This window comes from Vigna umbellata, chromosome 4 (assembly GCF_029865625.1).
Source record: "Vigna umbellata cultivar VRB3 chromosome 4, Vumbellata_1.0, whole genome shotgun sequence".
In the NCBI taxonomy this organism is placed as follows: domain Eukaryota; kingdom Viridiplantae; phylum Streptophyta; class Magnoliopsida; order Fabales; family Fabaceae; genus Vigna; species Vigna umbellata.
In genome coordinates, this window is record NC_142168.1 from 17,900,026 (window position 1) to 17,920,820 (window position 20,795).

The window sequence follows — 20,795 nt, forward strand, 5'->3', positions numbered from 1 at the left end:
AGTCTAACGTTCAACCTTGTCAGGTTCTGCTTTTATTATAATTTATAAATTATAATATATTGAAGCATTTATTTTATTTTGTTTAACTCATTTTTGTGAGTAAAAATATTCTTTACACGAAGGTTCAGTCTTACGTTCAACTTACGTTCAACCTTGTCAGGTTCTACTTTTTATTATAATTTATAAATTGATATATTGAAGCATTTATTTTATTTTGTTTAACTCATATTTTTGTGAGTAAAAATATCCTTTATAGGAAGGTTTAGTCTTACGTTCAACCCTGTTAGGTTCCACTTTTTATTATAATTTATAAATTATAATTTTTATTTTGTTTAACTCATATTTTTGTGAGTAAAAATATCCTCCAATTTACATTATTTTATTTAAATCATATTTTTTTGAGTAAAAATATCATGTGCGGGAGTCCAATGTTTAGCCTTGTCAGGTTCTAATAGGGCTCCTCATTATAAAAATAAAATATGAAATATTTTATTTAACACATTTTTCTGAGTAAAAATATCTTGCACAAGAAAGTTCAGACCAATGTTCAACCAACTTTCAACCTTATCAGGTTCTAATGTCATCTCATTATTGAATATTTTATTTAACACATATTTTTGTGAGTAAAAATATCTTGCACAGGAAGGATCAGACCAACGTTCAACCTTATCAGGTTGTAATGTCATCTCATTATTCAATATTTTATTTAATGCATATTTTTGTGAGTAAAAATATTCTAAGCAGGAAAAAGTTCTAAAAAGAACTCCTATCGTTTGCTGCTCGGCTTAGGAAAAAGTTCTAGAAAAAGAACTCTTATCAGTCGTCACTCAACGTGGGAAAAGGCTCTCGCTCTATTAAGCTCAAAAGGGAGTCCCCACTGATCATTGCCCAACATAGGAAAAGGCTCTCGGGCTATTATGCTCCAAAGGGAGTCCCTACCGTTCGTTGCTCAACGTGGGAAAAGGCTCTCGGACTATTAAGCTCAAAAGGGAGTCCTCACCGATCATTGCCCAACGTAGGAAAAGGCTCTCGGGCTATTATGCTCAAAAGGGAGTCCGTACCGTTCTTACTCAACGTGGGAAAAAGCTCTCGGGTTATTAAGCTCAAAAGGGAGTCCCCACTGATCATTGCCCAACGTAGGAAAAGGCTCTCGGGCTATTATGCTCAAAATGGAGTCCCTACCATTCTTACTCAACGTGGGAAAAAGTTCTCGGATTATTAAGCTCAAAAGGAAGTCCCCACCGATCATTGCCCAACGTAGGAAAAGGCTATCGGGCTATTATGCTCAAAAGCGAATCCCTACCGCTCGTCGCTCAACGTAGGAAAAGGTTCTCGGGCTCTTAAGCTCAAAAGGGAATCCCTACCACTCGGCCTAAAGAAAAAAGTTCAAAAAAGAACTCTTATCAGTCAACTACTCAACAAGTCCAATCATTTCCCGCTCAGACCACCTACGTTCAGCTTTATCAGGTTCCAATGTCTTCTCATTATTAAAATAGATATTGAAGTGTTTACTTTATTTTGTTGAACGCATATTTTTTGGAGAGAAAATTTCTTGGACAATATGCCGCTTGGTACAGAAAGAAATGAAGACTTAAAGCGCATAGAAAATAGACTCCCTAAATACAACGTGAGCGACCTCTTTTAAAGCTCATAATAATCCCTACGCACCTCTTTTAATAAAGAGCTTGTTTGGGCTTGGGGGGCTTATGTACATATGAAATATATCGATCGAAATTAATTGTCATTTATGGACAATTAACAGGTATTAATAGGTCAGATTGCCTTACACTTTACAAATATATGGTATTATTGGGTTTGATTGCCTAAAAATATATTTCACTAATGGTTAATCAATGGACTTGGCTGTCACAAGTCCTATAAATATGCAATTGATGTCCAGATACAATGATCTTGATCTATTATAATAAAATATAGACCCTTTATAAAACATATATGACTTGAGCGTCGGAGTGTCTTCTGCAAGTCAACAACCCATCAGAGTGGATTGCATTCTTGGAGAGGATTGGACGATCGAAAGAAAACAAAATAAGGAAGGATGACCGATCCTCGGACAAATTCAACTCAAACAATCCTTATCATAGAAAGTGTGATTATTTTGATAGTAGAGAGTATCTTAGAACATTTAAATCGAAATAGAAAACAAGTTTCAACAAAACAAAGTTATACATGTCTAACTTAAATAATATTTTATTTTTCATGAAAGGGATCTTAGTTTTAGTTCATATTATTATCATTATGCTTGTCCTACTAATCTTTTTTTTTAATAATTATATTTTATTTTGTTTAGTATTGATGACTTCATTGCACATCATGACGAGAAAAAACTTGTAACCAAAAAGTTTAATAATGAATAGCATTTAAAAGTATAATATTTTTTAAAATGTAATATATCAAACATGGCCAATCTTTTAAGACATCAATGTTGTAAAACGTTTATTTGAAATATATAAAGATGGATTATTGTGTTAATGCAATATTTACAAAATAAAAAATATTATTGTAAGCGAAGTTAAGTTTAAAAATTGCATATTCATTATGCATTACCTTCAACACTTCCAAAATCATCTTCAATGTTATGCATTACCTTATCTGCAAACTCCAATTGTAAATTCGTTTGATTTCTGATGGAGATCTTCAACATATTTTTATGTTAAGACATATCAATTATGAAACTAAATAATAATAATAATTCAATAATAAAAAATAAATGTTAATACTATTTTAATAAGTATATTTAAAATTTTATTTTATTTTAAAAAATTTGTTTGGAACTAAAATTAACATAAATTTATATATTATAAATTTGTTTTACGAGAAAAAAAAATTATAGTAATATGAGGAGAATGTTGAGGGGTCGTGTTCATTTGATAATTTTAGGCTTAATATCTCTTTTGGTCCCTCGAAAGAGGAGAAATGTTCATAACTGTCCTATCTTTTTTAAAAAGTTAAAAATGATCCCAACTTTTTAAAAGAACTGGTCAAATTAATCATTTTTTGTTACGACGTCAAATTTCTAACGGTGCATCTGCCACCCTGGAGAAAACTTAATGACGTGGCACACTGAGGTAATATAACGTGTCAATTTTGAATTTTTTTTAAAAAAGTTGTTTGCCACATCAACTCTATCTTCCACCTCTAGAAACGTTAGAGCCACAAGCAGCCGCCGTCAACACCTCAGACCACCGCTAAGGCTACCAACTTCTTCCTAACAACCCGATCACATTTTTCTCCTCCATATACAACTGCAATGAAACCAAAAAACCACCATCATCTTCTCCGCTAGACTTTCGAAAAAACTCAGAAACAAAAATGTGAGCTTCTCCACCAATCTCCTCCTTCGAAACTTGCAAGAAACCGTAGAAACCTAAAGAAATCCAAATTGAGCCTCATCCATAGCCACCAAGAACCTGCGAAAACCAAATCCCATATTAACACTAATCGCAAAACAGGAAAGCCCAAATTAGGAACCCTAATCGCGAGTTCATCACGAATAAAAAAACGCCCAAATAATTTGACTGGAAAAAAATTGGAGGAAGGTAGTGTTGGGGTTGAAGGGTTGCTGGTCGTCAGGATCGGAGGGGTCGACGTCGGATCGTATCTCGCGAGGATGCGGTTGGTCTCCTCGATAAGGTTCTGGTTGACGGCGTGGAATCGGAGGAACCGAGATTGACGCCAATGGTGCCGCGGAGGACGAGGATGGTGACAAAGCCGCATAGTATAGTGATCTTGATGTTGTTGAAGGTCTTCTAGATCTGGCAGCTATGGGGGATCCCGATGGCGCAGCCTTGGACGTTGGAGTTGCGCTTGTGGTGATTGTCTTGCCCCTCACCCCTCACAGTGTAAGGCAATCACAGAAACTTGACACATAATTAAGTTTTCTCTAGGATGGCAGCTGCACCGTTAGAAATTTGACGTTGTAACAAAAAAAGATGAACTTAACCAGTTTTTTCAAAAGTTAAGACCGTTTTTAACTTTTAAAAAAAAATAGGATGATTCTGAACATTCTCATCTTTCTAACGACCAAAAGAGATATTAAACCTGAATTTAAATAGTGTGTTCGGAATTATGTTAGCAACTACTAACTGCCCATTCATGTCAATCCATCAATAGAAAAGCCTATAAAACCATTGTCTATTAATAATCTATTAAAGATATTGGTTAGTGAGGGAAGGCCATGGATCCAAGTCTATGTTTGATTTTACTTGCCTGTTGTCTGGGTTTTTCATTTTGTAATTTTCTCTTATTACCACATTGTTTTTCTCCTTCCACACTAACTGTGCATGTGTTTTTCTTCCCAGAAAAAATATAATAATAATTCTTTCTTTCTTTTTTATGGATTCCAAGTTAAACTAAACAAATTATTAGGTGAGGAAAAGAAGGCCAAGAGGTGGAAGAAAAAGGAACCTTGAACCTTATATTTATTTCTCACTGTAGCCTGCTAACCTTATTTTGTTTTAAAAAAAAATAGAAATTATATAGTTTTGACTCATCTATATACTTTAATAGTTTTTTTTAAAGAGTCTATGAACACATTTTAATAATTATTAAAAGTTATTTTTTAATATAATTTTTATATATTTATTATATGAAAAGATAAATTTTAATTTTAATTTATATATTTTTTAATTATACCTCTCACTTATTCTAGTCTAACTTTTGTGTACAAAATATAAACATTCCATTGAATTAAAAAATATTTTACAAATAACTCTTATAAGAAAATAATCATTCCTTTGAATCAGTAATCATGTTGATATATTTCGAGATATTTTATTTTTTTAAACTTTAATATAAAATTAACCAATATTAATTAAATTTAAGTAAAGTTAAATAAAGTATTGTATAATGTTTCATAAAATTAAGGATACAAAAAATAAGATAAAAGCAAGTTGGCCAGAAATAAACAAATAAGTGAATAAAACTAACAAAACAAACTATTTCTTTCTATTCCCGTTTACAGTGTGTTTCATACACAAATATGATTTAATATTTTGTAAAAGAAATTAAAAATCTTAAGAAAATAAAAGAATAACAACAATCCAATTTCAAAAACAGTGTGTAATGGGTTAAAAACAAATAATTGATTTTTAATATTTTTAATTTAATCTAAACTATTTAATTAAAATTAGGTTCATTTTTTGTGGTAATTATATTGGAATAAAATAAATCATTATATTTTTAATTTATAATCTTATATTATTTTATATAATTTTTTATTGAAAGAAGTTTTATAAGTCTTAACGAGGACCACATGAACAAGTGTTTACATGCCAAACTAAAATATCCCTGTTGTACATGCTCTCAATGAGGTTAAACACATGCTTCATGAACTACGGATTTCTCTTCTATTATCTATACAATGATAATGTTAACATTTACAATGAAATCAGTCCTTTTATACAAGGAATCCTCCCTCCCCACTCTATCGTCAAAAGGATGAAAGCCATAAATCAACTTGTTCAAATAATCTTACCTTGAAAAAATATTTACATTTTTTACTTTGCAGCTTCCAGAGAACTTTTGAAGTAAATGATTACTTCTCTTAAAATAAAAATAAACTACTTGTATAAAAATAATATTAAATATTCTTATACGGGTCTAGGACAGAGGAGAAAGTCTGGTTGTTGTCTCTGTAGCAGTATCCCACAAAAGGGACAAAACGGTTTTGAGGACACCGCTTGAGAGGAAGATTTAACGAAAGAGTCTGAATCTACATGAAATGAAGACATTCTAAAAAGTGGCTCTGGTGCCAATCTAAACCCTGACCTTTGGCAACAGACACAATACCACAAGGGAGTAATGGGGCAAACCTGCATACAAACAACACATCTTAGTAACCTGTGAGACTTAACATCATCATCACTGGAATTTTCACATTGACAAAAACCAAACTCAGGAGATTCAAATGGAACGGAAGCTGAACAAAAACTGCATGTCTCCACTGCTGAACATCTATTGGCCAGGAACCTGCATTTTAAGAGAAACACATTAGTATAATTATCATATTTGAAGTTTTGAACCAAATCTACGTATTTGTATGTCAATTTTAAAAGCTTATGGTTGTTGCAGGAGCAATTAGATATATAGTCCGTATTTGTATGACAATTTTAAAAGCTTATGGTTGTTGCAGGAGCAATTAGATATATAGTTTTGAACTACCGCAAGGGAAATATGTACAAACAAAAATTTACAAATAAAAACTAGGGCAAAGTGTGCACATAAAGCAAAACTGGAAAGATAACCTTTTTCAGAAAAATGCCAATGTATATGTGTTCTAATTAGAGAAATATTTATAGAATTTTCTTAATTAGAAAAAATATCTATAGAATCTTTCTAATTAGAGAAAATATTTGTAGGATCTTCTAGATTATATTTTAGTATATTGTTTCCTTATTTCTCTTTTTTTAGAAGATTAGATTATTACAGACAGAGGTAAGGAAAATGTAATTGATATGAATGAATATAATAAACTCATTCTCTTTTTCAAGTATATGTTACTCAGATTGACATTTGATTATCCTCGGGGACAAAAAATATTTATGCACATAAGTAGAGTGAATAAAAAAATCATTATACAGATGACAAACAGTAAAAAGAAACAATATCTAAAATCTAAAAAGTACCTTTTCTTGTGACTAACTTCTGAAACAATGGCTTTCAACTGGTCACCTAAATGTTTCTGGTCTGCAGCAATCCATTGTTCCATCTGTGCTAGTCCAACTGGATACCAACAACCATGTTGGGAAGATGTTTCAGGATTGGACATGCTAGTTCGGTAAATGGAAAAACTGAAACCCACAAGCCTTTTCCGGAGCTCCCTTTCACTGCTCAGAAGAATTTCTGTCCACTTTGTAATGTGTTTTTCCATGGCAGGACATACCGTTTCCAGCTTTTCAACCTTTCTGGTTAATCCAGTTATTTGATCAGCATCCAGCTCTGCTAATATTACACGTCTACAGATTATGTTGAACAAATGCAGCAGTCGAGATGGAATATCTGACAAGCTTGAAGAGACAAATGATAAAACTTTTTCAGAGGAAAGATCCATATCTAATTGAAGGAATGATGATGCGATCCACTTAATGATTATATGTTCTGCATATTTTGAATTGTGATCCTTCAACGCCAATAATGCTGTAATTATATCCCAAAGAACCAAAGGTTTATCATGAAATTGATATTGGTTTAAAGACCATATGATATTGGTTCCCCAATAAATTAATTCTTTTTCCAGATAACTAGAATTTCCTTCAATGCAACATGAAAAAGGAGATTTCAGCTGAACATCCATTTGTAGCCCTCCAATCCAAAAGTAATCAATGGCTGCCCTCAGAATCCTGTCCAAAAGTTCAAGAAAAATTTCAAATTTCCACATGTATACTTTTTCTTTCATGAAACCCATGTTTTGGAAGGACAAGTGGTAAAAAAAAAAATAGAAGACCTAGTATATAAACATTAAATTACACTTGTGTCTTGTTTTCAACTTTAATAAGTCGAATGTCAGAATAATCATTGTATACGTACAAGATTTCTATCCGTTGCCATTCTTTTGCTACTTTTAACATGATTGACTTGAATAGCAATTTTGTAAATAGTATACTTCCAATTGGTGCCAAATTCCAAATTATAGGTAACCAATAAAAATACGTATGTCTCTCCACATACTCAACAATAAGAAAAGGCAAGAAAATAATAATTTGCAAATCAAGTTTATACCTTCCTTCATACATTCGATTCAATTTCTCAATATCAAAGCAATGAACCTGCAATGAATAAGCAATAATAATCAAACATAACATATTCAAATATGATCCAAGCAAATAAAATAATAGGCTAAATCACAACTTCAGTTCCTCTTTAAATCCTGATATGTGATTTTGGTTCCCTTATTTAGTCACCATGTTTTAGAAAATATGCAAATTTGGTTTAATTCTCAACTTTACAAATTTGTATTATTTTTCATAATTTAGTTAAACTAATTATTTTTCTAACCGTAGCTTAAATGATATGTTAGATTTAAGGTTCAATTGATCAATAAATAAAAGAAATAAATGCATTTAAAAATGAGATTTGGACCAAAATTTCAGTTTTCGAAAATATAGAAGCTAAAATCACAAAAATGAAATTAGGGAAACCAAAATCAAAGATTAGGAATAAAAGGTAGACCAAACTTGTAATTTAGCCTAAAAAATATTAAAGATGAAAATGAATTGCTATGTTATGTGGCAACATATTTATTTCTCATGCTCTGGTTATTGTTATTTAGCCAATTATCAACTAACCCAGTCAACATAATGCCTCTTTGAGAAAAAGACAGGAAAAAAGTGACATATGTAGCAGGTTGGAACCTAAGATTAACATAAATTGTTAGAACTCAATTAATTAGGGTTAAGGAATGATTGGTGAACTACAAAGTCAGCTCTCACTTCTTTGTATTATCTACAAGAATAATGGAATAAATAGTAAATTACAATCAAACACCACGGAACATAAAAACCTCGCTCTATCATGGAAAAGATTGTTCACATAAAATAAGTTATAGAAAGTCGAGCTAGGGAATTAATATTTGTGATTCAGACAAAAGACTAAGGGGCTTCAACAAAAACAAAACAAAAAAGACAAGAGCTTAAGGGTGACATTCAAATCCCAGGATATAAGGAATTTTACATAAAATGCGCCCCTTATCCACAACAACCATCTAAAAGGGACACATTTACCCAGGCATTTCACCAAAAGAAGCATTCCTCCGATTGCCTTTGCCTCTGTTCTGCAGCAACAGCCAAAAAAAAAAAGGCAAGGTGGTTTCCGTTCTACTTGAGTAGGTCAAAGATGTCAAAATGTCAAGGCAAGAGAGAGCATAGTATATGACATGATTTTTTTCTTAGAAAAGCTTGCTTGTATTTTGCAACCCTCTTTTCTTAAATAGGCAGCATAGAATATTTTTACATTAATATGGAAGAAGATTGCAAAAGAAATGCAATAAAGGGATGGATTATAGGAGATTTCCTATTTACAGAAAGTAATTGTTGATACCTAATAGCAATCTATTAAAGATAGAACATAATCTAATAAAGAGTAATAAAATACATTAACACCCCCCCCCCCCCCCCCCCCCCCCCCCTCAAATTGATTATGGTAAGTGAATAGGGGAGATGTAAAGTAGAGAGTTGACAGTGTTGGTCAAGGCTTTCCAAATATAATGACAATCTACTTCATTATACTTGGTAGATTCATCAAACACTGGATTTGCAGTAATTTGAATAGCACTCATATTATCGACATGAATAGGTGTAGATGTAGGTTGAGAAAACCCAAGTTGCTCCAAAAGATCAAGTAACCACACAACTTCAGCACAAGCAGATGCATTGAACTATATTCAGCCTCAGTATAAGATTTAGAAACATGATCTTACTCCTTACATTTCCAAGAAATTAAGGCACCACTAAAACATACACCAAGCTTTAGTAGATCAACGAGTATCTGGACAACTTGCCCAATTAGCATCATTATATGCCACAAGTTGTAAAGAATAAGTCTTTTGGAAAGAATGACCAAAGTGTAGGTGACCCTTTAAGGTATCGAATAATGCGACAAACAACAGCAAAATGAAGATGATGAGGAGCAAGCATAAAGTAGCTCACCTGGTGAACAACATACGAAATGTCAGGTTGAGTATTGGTTATGTGGATAAGACTTCCTACCAAACACCAATAGAGTGGGATCCGACAAAATATCTCCTTCATCTTTTTGGTACTTGTCATTGACTTCCATAAGAGTATCAACTGACAAAGTTCCATCTAAACTCTCCAATTGAATCAAATCTTGAATGTACTTTTGTTGGTTTAAAAATATTCCATTGGATCGATGACGTACCTCCAATCCCTAAAAAATAGGTGACTATCCAAGATCTTTCATGTGAAATGTTGCATCTAGCTCAATGTGCAACTTCTTAAATAAGTCATGATTAGTTCTTGTAATGATGAAATCATCCACATAAATCAAAAGGAGAACTATATAGTGGAAGACTTGTGAAAGAAGAGACAATAGTCATATTGACTCTATGTGAAGGAGAACTGAAGTAGATTAGTACGAAACTTCTCAAACCAAACCAAAGGATCCAAGTTTAGGCCTATACAAGGAAAGTCATAGTTTACAAATATCAGTAGAAGAAGAAAGCAAACCAGAAGGAAGTTTCATGTAGATTTTTTCTTTGAGATCACTGTGAAGAAAGACATTCTTCACATCCATTTGATGCAATTGCCAAGATTGAGAAGCAACAAGAGCAAGGATTGTCCGAATTGTAGTCATCTTGGCAATAAGAGAACATGTCTCCTTATAATCAATCCCATACTCTTGTCTATTACCAAGAGCTACTAATCGAGCTTTATAGCGATCTAAAGAGCCCTCAGATCGAAGCTTGACAGAGAAAACCCATTTACTTCCAATAGGTTTGATCATTGAAGGACAAGACACAATGTCCCATGTGTGATTTTCTTGAAGTGCCTAAAGTTCTTTGTATTGCCTTTTTCCAACATTCATGTTCCATAGCCTAGGTATAACTAGAAGGAATAGAAATAGAAGACAAGGTAGTTGATGAAGAAACAGAGTGGACCAGCAAAGAGGTAGAACAAACAGAACAAGTTCCAGTGCAGGAGGTGGGTCAGGATCAAGTGTTAGAGCATCATCATGAAGGGTACTAAGAGGATGGGGACGACGTCTTTCATACACAAAACCAAGCTTGAATCGTTCCATAGTTTGTGAAGGAGCTCACCCAGCCGAGTAGACAACACCAATCTCACGAACTTGTGAGTGCTACGTATGAAGACGGAGGGTAGGTTCTAAAACCTGCGTTTGCGGTGCAACGAACTCACGAAACTTTTAGGATCAAGACAAAATGAAGATACCATCCTTAAGAGGTGCTTTACTCCAACCCCAAGATACTCACAAGAAACACACTAGAACCCAAGAAAAGATCACAATTTAAAGACCAAGCTCTGATACCATGTCAAAATGTCAAGGCAAGAGAGAGCATAGTATATGACATGATTTCTTTGCTTAGAAAAAAATGTTTGTATTTTGCAGTCCACTTTTCTTAAATAGCCATCATGGAATAATTTTATATTAATATGGGAAATTACAAAAGATATGCAATAAAGGAGGGGATTATAGGGCATTTCGTATTTACAAGAAATAATTGCTGATAAATTCTAACAGCAATATATTAAAGGTAAAAAATAATCTAATAAAGATTAATAAAAACATAATAAAATACATTAACAAAAGATCCCCATAAGCCCTTTGACTCCGCATATGCTTAAAAGTATTCATCTATAACCCAATCCCACCCATGGAGAAAAGTTCAGGGGACTGACCACGGGTAAACTTAGTGAACTTATACTCTTCTTTAATTTCCTAGACATTAGGGCATATAATACACACTATTTGGGCATTTAAGAACCACATCATTTTGATGCATTTAAAGAATACGAATATGTCAAGGATTGATGTACAATAGCAAAATCTGAACGAAAAAAAAAACATACAGTAGCAATGACAAGATTTCCAGGGGACACTGCTACACCAAAACATGAATCAAATGCATCTCTCGAAATCTGAAAGGAAAAATAAGTATAATTTAGTAGGGAAAAAAAAGATCGTACTCAAAAGGAATGGTAGCTATAAAGATAACAGTAACATACATTGATTGAGCTGTCACGGGGCATATCAGAATTGAGAGTTACTTCATCAAGATGATTCTCACGCAAAATCCAGCTACGCACTAAATTATCCTATCAACGTTCAAATAATAATCCATCCATTATAAATACATCTAATCAATACACATTAAAAGCACAAAAACAAAAATTGAAAGACACTTTAGCAACCATACAAAAAAGTGGGAGAGAATCATGCAACATCTTGCTGAATGTATTTTAAACTGTACAAAGCTCAATGCATAATATAATTAACTAATTTTGCTTTCAAGCTCTCCAGTTAACATATGCGGAAAATTAATCATTCTTGGTATCAAGTTTTTTCTTCAGTATGAAAACTAACTAGTCTAGTTGTTTAAGAGAATAAGAGTTTCAAGTTCTATTGCTTCAACTACAGTCTAGTTGTTCCTCTAGAAATGGGTAATGCTGATTTATGAGGAGCAGCATCTAGTGGCTACTATCGTTTTTCAAATGCAAACTTATATTTCAAAACAAAAATCTAACACACTTCCATTATTTTGCTAGTTTAAGTCTACAGTTGAATTGTAGTTTAACACTAAACTTCAGCCTTCAAACAAATTCAGATGGGGGAGTTTTATGTCTTTTCTGTCCATTTTGGAAATTGTACAAAGACTCTATTGTCACTCATCTTTAATGAGTCAGAAGAAATGAAACACATGCATATAGTAGAAACAGGTCTCGTATTCCTGGCTCAAGCCAAGCTCCCTTTCAGTTTAAGGACCATGCCTTTTTCACTGCAGTTTTATTAACAGACTGCCCTTTCTACACATTCTTAAAGGTCTTTTTACACTTTATTTTCATTTCTCAGACCCTATAATCCAAATAAAACGCCCCTTTGCTAAAATAGATGCATATTTGTAGGCTACACCGTCTATCATATTGGACATAGAAGGTAAAATTTGTCTTTGAAAATATTATAATTGAGATGTTGAGAAAAGAGAGACCGAGAAAGTATAAGATGAACTCCGTGTACAGTGTATAGTACTGCTATAATTTCATATGTAACACAAGTATTTTTATTTATAATGAAGAAGATATACATTGATAAGGAATAAAACAAATAGTTAATAATGAGAAATATTAGCAAATATTTCTCTACAGGTGTAATCAAATCATATCATATTTTCCCGTTTAATGTAATAAATCATATCATATTTCCCTATTTGATGTAATTATCATATCTTTAACAAATACATTGCCCTAACATGCCTCTGGATATGTTATTTAAATCTCACAGTTAGTTATATAGTTCTAAGGTTCTAGAATCTTCTGTAACAGACTTCAGAGACTAACAGATTTGGCAACAGCCTTTCGACTATAATTAGGCACTTATGTAGTCAGATCCCATATGATTTAATTCACTTATGTTTAACCATGGAAATGAAAATCATGAATATAATTGGTAGAAACGAAGATACAAATGCTGAAGAAACTTGGTATGGATCAAGCAATGTATTTTATGTCCACGTAAGTATGATATTTCTTTTCTGCCAAAGTCATAAATTGAACGTATACAAAAATAGTCAAATCACTTAAGAAAAAGATTATAACCTGGCTACAGCTGTATAAAAATCTTCCACCGAATGCCCAGGCCAATCCCGTAACCTAAAGGAATTAAAAAATGTAGAGATCAGAGGATAGCCTGCTTTTCTTTTCAACTAACTCCAAAAGAAAAAGAGGGGAAAAACTTACGACATAATCATGAGCATAATATGAGCCAAGCTTATCAAATTCCCTTGAAGATATGTCGAATAGCCATATTTCAAATGAACCAGAAACTTTGCCAATGGCTAAAAGAATCTTCGAAGGGTATTGAACATGCACAGTTACTGAGAGTACAGAAACTGGGACAGCATTTTGTGTCATAACCTATTTGGAATTCAAAGATGCACTTACGAATTATTCAGAAAAAGCCGAGGGAAATGAAAACTGATACAGAAAATGAGTAGCATGTACCTCCTTCAATAGCGAGAAGGAAGTTTGATCCATTTTGGACAGCAATTTGTCATTGTCAGCCAACCAAATCTTCACACTGCAAAGAACATACATGATACTTTCAGCTAAATTAAGATGCTAGTAACAAAATGTAACATCTTACAAAAAGGTCAATCCAATTGGAGTACAAGGGAAGTGTACAGGAATATGCCAATACAAGATTCTTGAATGAATAATATGAAAATAAAAAGTTTGAAAGTGCACTTCTCTAGGGATTAATCTACAGCTTTTGTTCTTGTAAGCATAAGATGGTAAACGGTGAGTGACTTAGCTGAAAAATCAAACATCATGGAGTCTTTCCCTACCTTTTCCTGATGGAGACATGTTCAGTTTCTTCCATTAAAAGCCATTAAAATAAATTAAAAAATGTCTCTTTTCACGAGAGAACTAAGATTTAGAAAGATTGAACATTTAAAATGGATGAATGGCAAAAATGAAAGACATGTTTTCAACTTCAGTCTAATCAAACAAGTTTACTTTTAGGTTAATGTGACAGGTTTCAAGTCCATGCAATGTACATAGGATGTAAAAGGTTAATATTTGTGCGTCCTAAGAACACGTTTGAATTCTAATGGGCCATAAATGGTTGCAGTCTACAAATTGTCATTTGGAATTTTGAAAGTACCTCTTTCCTGTGTGTTGGTGCCAACATTGCTAATACCAAAGTGAATATTATATAGATAAGGAGAAACCAGATGAATTTTGACTAGATTGTTGGAAATAGTAACACTTAATTATTATTAATTTTCAAAGAAGGTTAGCTATTGTTCTTAGCTGACAACAAAAAGCTTCGAGGTGGTTTGATTTGTACTCCATTTGTACCCTCAAAGATTCACAAGGTCAAGTTGCAGAAAATCTTACCAAAGGAGTGTGCAATTCAAATTTTGAAAGAGTTATATGCAAGCTAAGAATAGAAACCATCTATTCTCCAACTTGAGAGGAGTGTTGGAAATAAGAATGTCTATGATTATTTACTTTTGTAATCATTATTATTACAAATTGTTAAATATATTGCATTTTATGTTAATTAAGGAAACATAAACTTTTGCTATTGTTTGATATTGGTAGATATTGTTGATATTGTTTTTAACAATATCTTCTATTTACCATATCTATATTCCATATTTATATTTGGTTGTCATATATACTTGTATCATTCTTCATTATAAATATGTTTACCCTATGTGTGTTTTAGACACTCAATATGGTATCAAAGCCATGATTTAGAGTTTATCCTACCGAGATTTCTTATTTGTTCAACCTATTGTGTCACCCGCTATCGGAATATTTGTTGTTTGTTAGGAATACTGTTTCACCCGCTACGAGGCCGCTACCGAACCACCCATTAATGTCTAGTCCCACATACCAGAATTATATACCTCGACGTGAGGGGGTTATGTTGGAAGTCTCACATTGACTAGAGATAAGGCAAATTTAGAGTATATGAGTGGGTGCAAACGTCACCTTACAAATTGGTTTTGTTGGATTGAGTTAGCTTAAAATCCATTTCTTAACATGGTATCAGAGCATGGTTCCAATCAGGGACCTGTAGGTTATGGAGATACTTTTACTCTAATGGCAAAGATTACTTTTGTTCGTTTATTTGTGGCCATGGCTGCACTTCAACAATGGCCTCTTTATCAACTGGATGTCAAAAATGCTTTCCCCAATGAAGATTTGTAGGAAGAAATTTATATGGAGAAAAATCTCAGATTTGTTGCTCAGGGGGCGTCTTCTAGATTTGTATGTCATCTTCACAAAAATTTTATATGGCCTAAAATAGTCTCTTAGGGCTTGGTTTGGCAAATTGAGCAATGTGGTTCAACAATTTGGTATGACTCGAAGTGAGGCAGATCATTCAGTCTTTTACCGTCACTAAGTGTTGGATATGTCTATTTGATAGTATATGTTGATGACATTGTTCTTACAGGCAATGACCACCATGGTATATCCCAGATGACAACACTTCGGTCACCATTTTTAAACCAAAGATCTTGGTAAACTCAGATACTTCTTGGGTATTGAGGTAGCACAATCTAACGATGGTATAGCTATATTTCAAAGGTAGTATGCATTTAATATTTTGGAGGAAATTGGGTTAATGAATTCAAAACATGTTTACACACCCATGGGTCCTAATACCAAACTCCTACCAAATTAGGGGAGCCTATTTCAAATCCCGAGCAATATAGAAGATTGGTTGGGAAATTAAATTACCTTACAATTACTCATCCTGACATTTCCTTTGCAATTAGTGTGGTGAGCAAATTTCTCAATTTCCCATGTGAACATCATTGGAATGCAATCCGTATATTAAAGTACATTAAAGGATCTTCAAGAAAAGGTTTGTTATGTGGTTCCAATAACTATACAAAAGTAGTTTGCTATTCAGATGTTGATTGGGTAGGATCTCTTTTTGACAAGAGATCTACTTCCAGGAATTGTGTCTCCATTGATGGTAACTTGATTTCTTGGAAGAGCAAGAAATAAAGTGTTGTGACAAGATCTAGTGCAGAAGCAGAATATAGAGCTATGGTCTCAGCCACAAGTGAACTTGTTTGGCTTAAGCAATTGCTTAGAAAGTTACAATTTGGAGATGTCACTCAAATGACACTTATATGTCACAATCAGGCGACTTTTCATATCAGTTCTAATTCGGTCTTTCATGAAAAGACCAAACACATTGAGATTGACTGTCATTTTGTTTGAAGAAATGATTGTATATGGAGACATCTTGTTAACTCAAATGATTAGTTAGCAGATATTTTCACTAAGCTTTAAGAGAACCAAGAATTGATTATATTTGTAACAAGTTTGGTACATACGATTTATATGTACCAGCTTGAGGGAGAGTGTTAGATATGTTACAATTTATGTTAATTAGAGAAACATAGACTTTTGCTATTGTTTGATATTGGTAAATAAAGTTGATATTGCTTTTAACAATATCTTCTATTTACCAAATTTATGTTTGGTTGCCATATATACTTATATCATTCTTCATTATAAATGTTAACCTATGTGTGTTTTAAACACAAGAGAGATTAAACCTATACCTAGGTTTACTATATTCAATAATATCACTCTACTAAAAGGTAAACAAGCTAAAGCAAATTCAGAAAAAAAAAATCTCAGCTCTGAAATTTTTTCTCCACGTCATTAGGTGTAACTCCCATTGTCACTACAATGATGCAAATAAAGCTCCAATAAAAAATCTCGCCTAAGTTCCAGAAGTGCATATTAGTCGTTTAATGAGATGAAATCAGACCGAGAATAGATATAACATACTTGCCTAAGCATGCTTAAACTCACCTCCCATCAGAGCTTCCAGAAGCTAATAAAATTTGAGGATTTGAAGGATCAGAAGCAAACAACAACCAACTTATAGTAGTAACCCAAGAATTGTGTGCATGAAGGAGGCCAAGAAACTTCACAGTAGTTGGAACATCTTTGTCGTCAATAGTATAACAATCTGGTGGATGAAACCTCCATAAAGAAATTTTACCAGATTTCCCTCCAATAGCAAGCAGACTGAAAGAACCGCAAACTGGATAATATTTAGATGCTAAATGCAGCAAGGGAGACCATGAAACAACAAGGGAACATAGCATTGCACTACGAGAAGCATATTGATCAGCACTTATCAGGGGCCAGTGGTTCTCAGGCTTTTCTTTTAACAATTTCCCATTATGATTATACAAAGAATCCATTCGATCTGATGCATTTTTCTGCAGGAATGATCTAATATTAGGCTACTAACAATCAAATAAATGCAAACCATAGTCATCTTTTAGAAGGCTCATAAACAAATTGTTTCTAATCAAAATTAACCCCGATTTGCATGAGAAAATGCTGCATAATTAACTAAATATTGGTAAAGTTTTACACCAAGTCCTGTGGTGGTGCTCTTTTACTATTTCTTTTTTATGAATCTGGTAAGAAACATCAAAGGAATTCTGTTATTTAAGAAAAGGGTTTTGCTAACGAGTGCCCTAAGGCCAATGATTAAGAAGTATTAAATACATCCAATTACTTAAAATAGAAAGCATTGAAGTACTCTCTCTTTTGATACAATATTTCTATTTTGTTTGCTTGACTCGTGTCTTAGCACACTAGATAGCATTTGTCGTAGGGGCTAGAACAAGCATATTAACGTTGACAACCTGATGGCAATAAAAGTCCATCATTGGAATCACTAGACACAATAAAGATCATTGCACAAACATCAAAACAGCAAAATTTATGAACATATCTTGAACTGTATATGCACATTTGACGAGGTACATAAATAATCTAAGTAACAAAAACTAGTTCATGCACACTCCACATATGTCATTTAAAACTGTTTTTCACATGTTATAAACTTATCTTAGCTTTTCTACAAGCATCTGATAGATATAAGGAATAAGAATAAAATGCATCCCAGGTACAACCTGTCTTGTTAACTAATTCACCAGAAGGAAATTTAGAAAAAGAAACCCAACCAAGGTCCAAGAACATAAATAAGATAACTTACATCCAATGTGGCAATCCCTATACCTCGAAACTCTGTACATTTAAGATTCTCATACAGCCTTTTAGTTATGTCCACAACCTGAACAAAATAAGATCGACATATTATACTTAAAGCAGTCTACACATATAACATCAAAATATTCATTTCTTTATATAGCAAAATTCATATATGGGAAATAGAATGAACCCCAAATACTTAATATAATACAGGTATGATATGACATATACACAGGAATTCAAGAAATTCTTAAGAGTTCAAGATTCAATTAAACCTAAGTATCTCAACATGAATTTTAAAAAGAAACGTAATTTACATAAATGTACAATATTTGTGAAGAAATATTGACAATTTCTCAATAATACATACCTCAATCCATTCAGCACAGTAATCACAAAAAGGCGGACGATAAATCTTCACATGTCCTTCAGAGGTGCAAACAGCGATCAAACATCTGTAGCAAGTTATATCTTTAAAAATCCATAAAATCATATTGATTTTTTCATGAATGAACAAAATATGATGCTGCTAGAAGCAAACTATGATCCTAGGAAGCCCTACTCTATCAAATCAGATATTTGAAACCAAAAATCACTGTCATATAGAGTTTTACATCTGCAAAATCAGAGATTCAAAATCTAGAATCATCTTGTCAAAAAGTGCTACCTGGAGACAAACTATCCCACAATTACATGACCAATTCAACATGTGCCAAAAAGACTGAGTCTATAATTGCCTTCTAGTTCTAGGATACATGAAATTATTCAAGAAAACTGAAATCCATACCCTGAATTAGCAGCCATGCCAAGCGGAGACCATGATATTGATCGGACCACAGGCTTATCATCCCTATACAAAGCCGTTGGCAGGAGGCATCCAGAGAGTAAATCTGCACATCAATTCCAACATGTAAAAGTTATGTGTTAACACTACGCGGTTGGTAACAGGCCAGTGAAATTTCTCATTCACATTCAACATCATCACATGTGAAATTTTAACTATAGGCACTACACTAATAATAATAATGTTGCTTAATCTTAAATTTGGGGTTTTAGCTAACTTAACCCAATCAATTCATAAATGAGGAAGACTCCCCCTCATATGCATTATTTTTACGACATTACTAGTCAACAAGAGATCTCTAACACAACTCCTCACGCCAAGGCCTAGATATCCCTTTCCTGAAGTTCAAAAAAGCTGGACATCTACAAGTGACCGATAATCAGTGGCCCCATCAGTCCAATAATAACCATTAGGATACATTCCGATATCAGCTTACAATTTCAACTTAGACCTAATTCAACCTCAAAAGCTAGTTGATGAGATGAGGGTTGCCCCCGCTCATAAATCCCATGTCAAATTTTGAACACACACCTCGAATTAAGAGACTAAACATCTCAAGCATAAAGTAGACAAAGTAGGCAAGACCGAACATGTACAGGTGGCCAGATAATAAATCCAACGACATCCACTGGGATAAGTTCTATACCATATTAAATTTGGAAAAGAAACTAACTCATCTTAAAGAACAAGCTCATGAAGTGATGCTTAGCTACACTTATACACACTAATTTGAGTCATTCACCATAGATAAGACACGCCAAAACAGCCCATCGAACTAACTAATGCACTAAACAAGCGAAGCAAAACACTAATGACTAATTAACGAATGATTTTCAGAATGAAGGTTGCAGTAATGGCAGTACCTTGTCTTTCTACAAGTCCTACACAAAGAGGCTGGCTTGGGACGATTTTAATTACGCCTCGTGGTCCACCAACAGGCAAATCAGGTCTCTGAAAATAAGAAAGAAAATCAAAGGAACAAACTTATTCCATGGAAAAAAGAGAAAGGAAAGTGAACAGCGCATTCAACTTGGTGAAGGTTGGATTCAGTACAAGAATGGTGACGAGGTGGCCGGAAGCAACGGCAATGAGGTTGTCGTCGGACCAAGCAATGGCGTTGGGAAAAGAAGGAGCGCCCAAAAGCATCGCAGGTTGTAACGGACTGGGACAAGAACGCGCCATGCTGTGGTTTTTTGAAGAGCGAAGAGATGTGAGTGCGAGAGTGAGGGTTCGAATCCCTAATATCATACAAATAAATAAATAACGATTAAAAAATAATATACTGAACTGAATGATTATGTGTGTGTGTGTGAGGATCCCCTGTATGAAGGTGCATGGTATGGACGATGAGCTTCAAACAAAATAGGGTTTTAGATTTGGCTTTTGGTCAACGGTAGCCGACGACTCCCATTAAAAAATAGGGCAATATTGAGTTTCCATATTTTTTAAAGAGTATCTTTCAATTTTAAAAACAAAATCGAACTAAATGTTAAGATTTTTACAATATAAATTATGATAAGGATTTTGTAATTTATATTTTGATAAATTTTAATTATATCATTAAAATTAGAAAAATTAAACACTTTATTTTTTTTTATAAGATTTGAAAATATTATACGACTTTCAAACAAACACATTTAAAATTACAAAAAGTTACTGAACAAATTTATAAGAAATATAAGGTTCAG

General features: G+C 33.3%; 1 protein-coding gene across 1 annotated transcript; it reads right to left on the bottom strand.

The window, feature by feature from the left end:
* Nucleotides 1–5,558: 5,558 nt before the first annotated feature.
* Nucleotides 5,559–20,335, bottom strand: LOC148199388 (uncharacterized). Its single transcript, XM_088111673.1, has 14 exons — nucleotides 20,161–20,335; nucleotides 19,971–20,058; nucleotides 19,051–19,153; nucleotides 18,634–18,718; nucleotides 18,268–18,345; nucleotides 17,064–17,479; nucleotides 13,713–13,788; nucleotides 13,449–13,625; nucleotides 13,308–13,361; nucleotides 11,721–11,810; nucleotides 11,565–11,633; nucleotides 7,738–7,784; nucleotides 6,645–7,358; nucleotides 5,559–5,988 (listed from the first exon to the last, which is right to left on the bottom strand). The coding sequence occupies exons 1-14, from the start codon at nucleotides 20,287–20,289 to the stop codon at nucleotides 5,610–5,612; spliced, it is 2,505 nt and encodes an 834-aa protein (XP_087967799.1). The 5' UTR covers nucleotides 20,290–20,335; the 3' UTR covers nucleotides 5,559–5,609.
* Nucleotides 20,336–20,795: the final 460 nt, after the last annotated feature.

What these genes read in the sequence shown, in the direction of transcription:
- LOC148199388 (XM_088111673.1), bottom strand. Translation starts at nt 20,289, where the DNA reads ATGGCGCGTTCTTGTCCCAGTCCGTTACAACCTGCGATGCTTTTGGGC. An exon ending in TAGGGATTGCCACATTGGAT is followed by an intron (nt 17,480 to 18,267) that starts GTAAGTTATCTT and finishes TCATTCCTGCAG; the next exon opens with AAAAATGCATCAGATCGAAT. An exon ending in CCTTCTCGCTATTGAAGGAG is followed by an intron (nt 13,626 to 13,712) that starts GTACATGCTACT and finishes AATTCCAAATAG; the next exon opens with GTTATGACACAAAATGCTGT.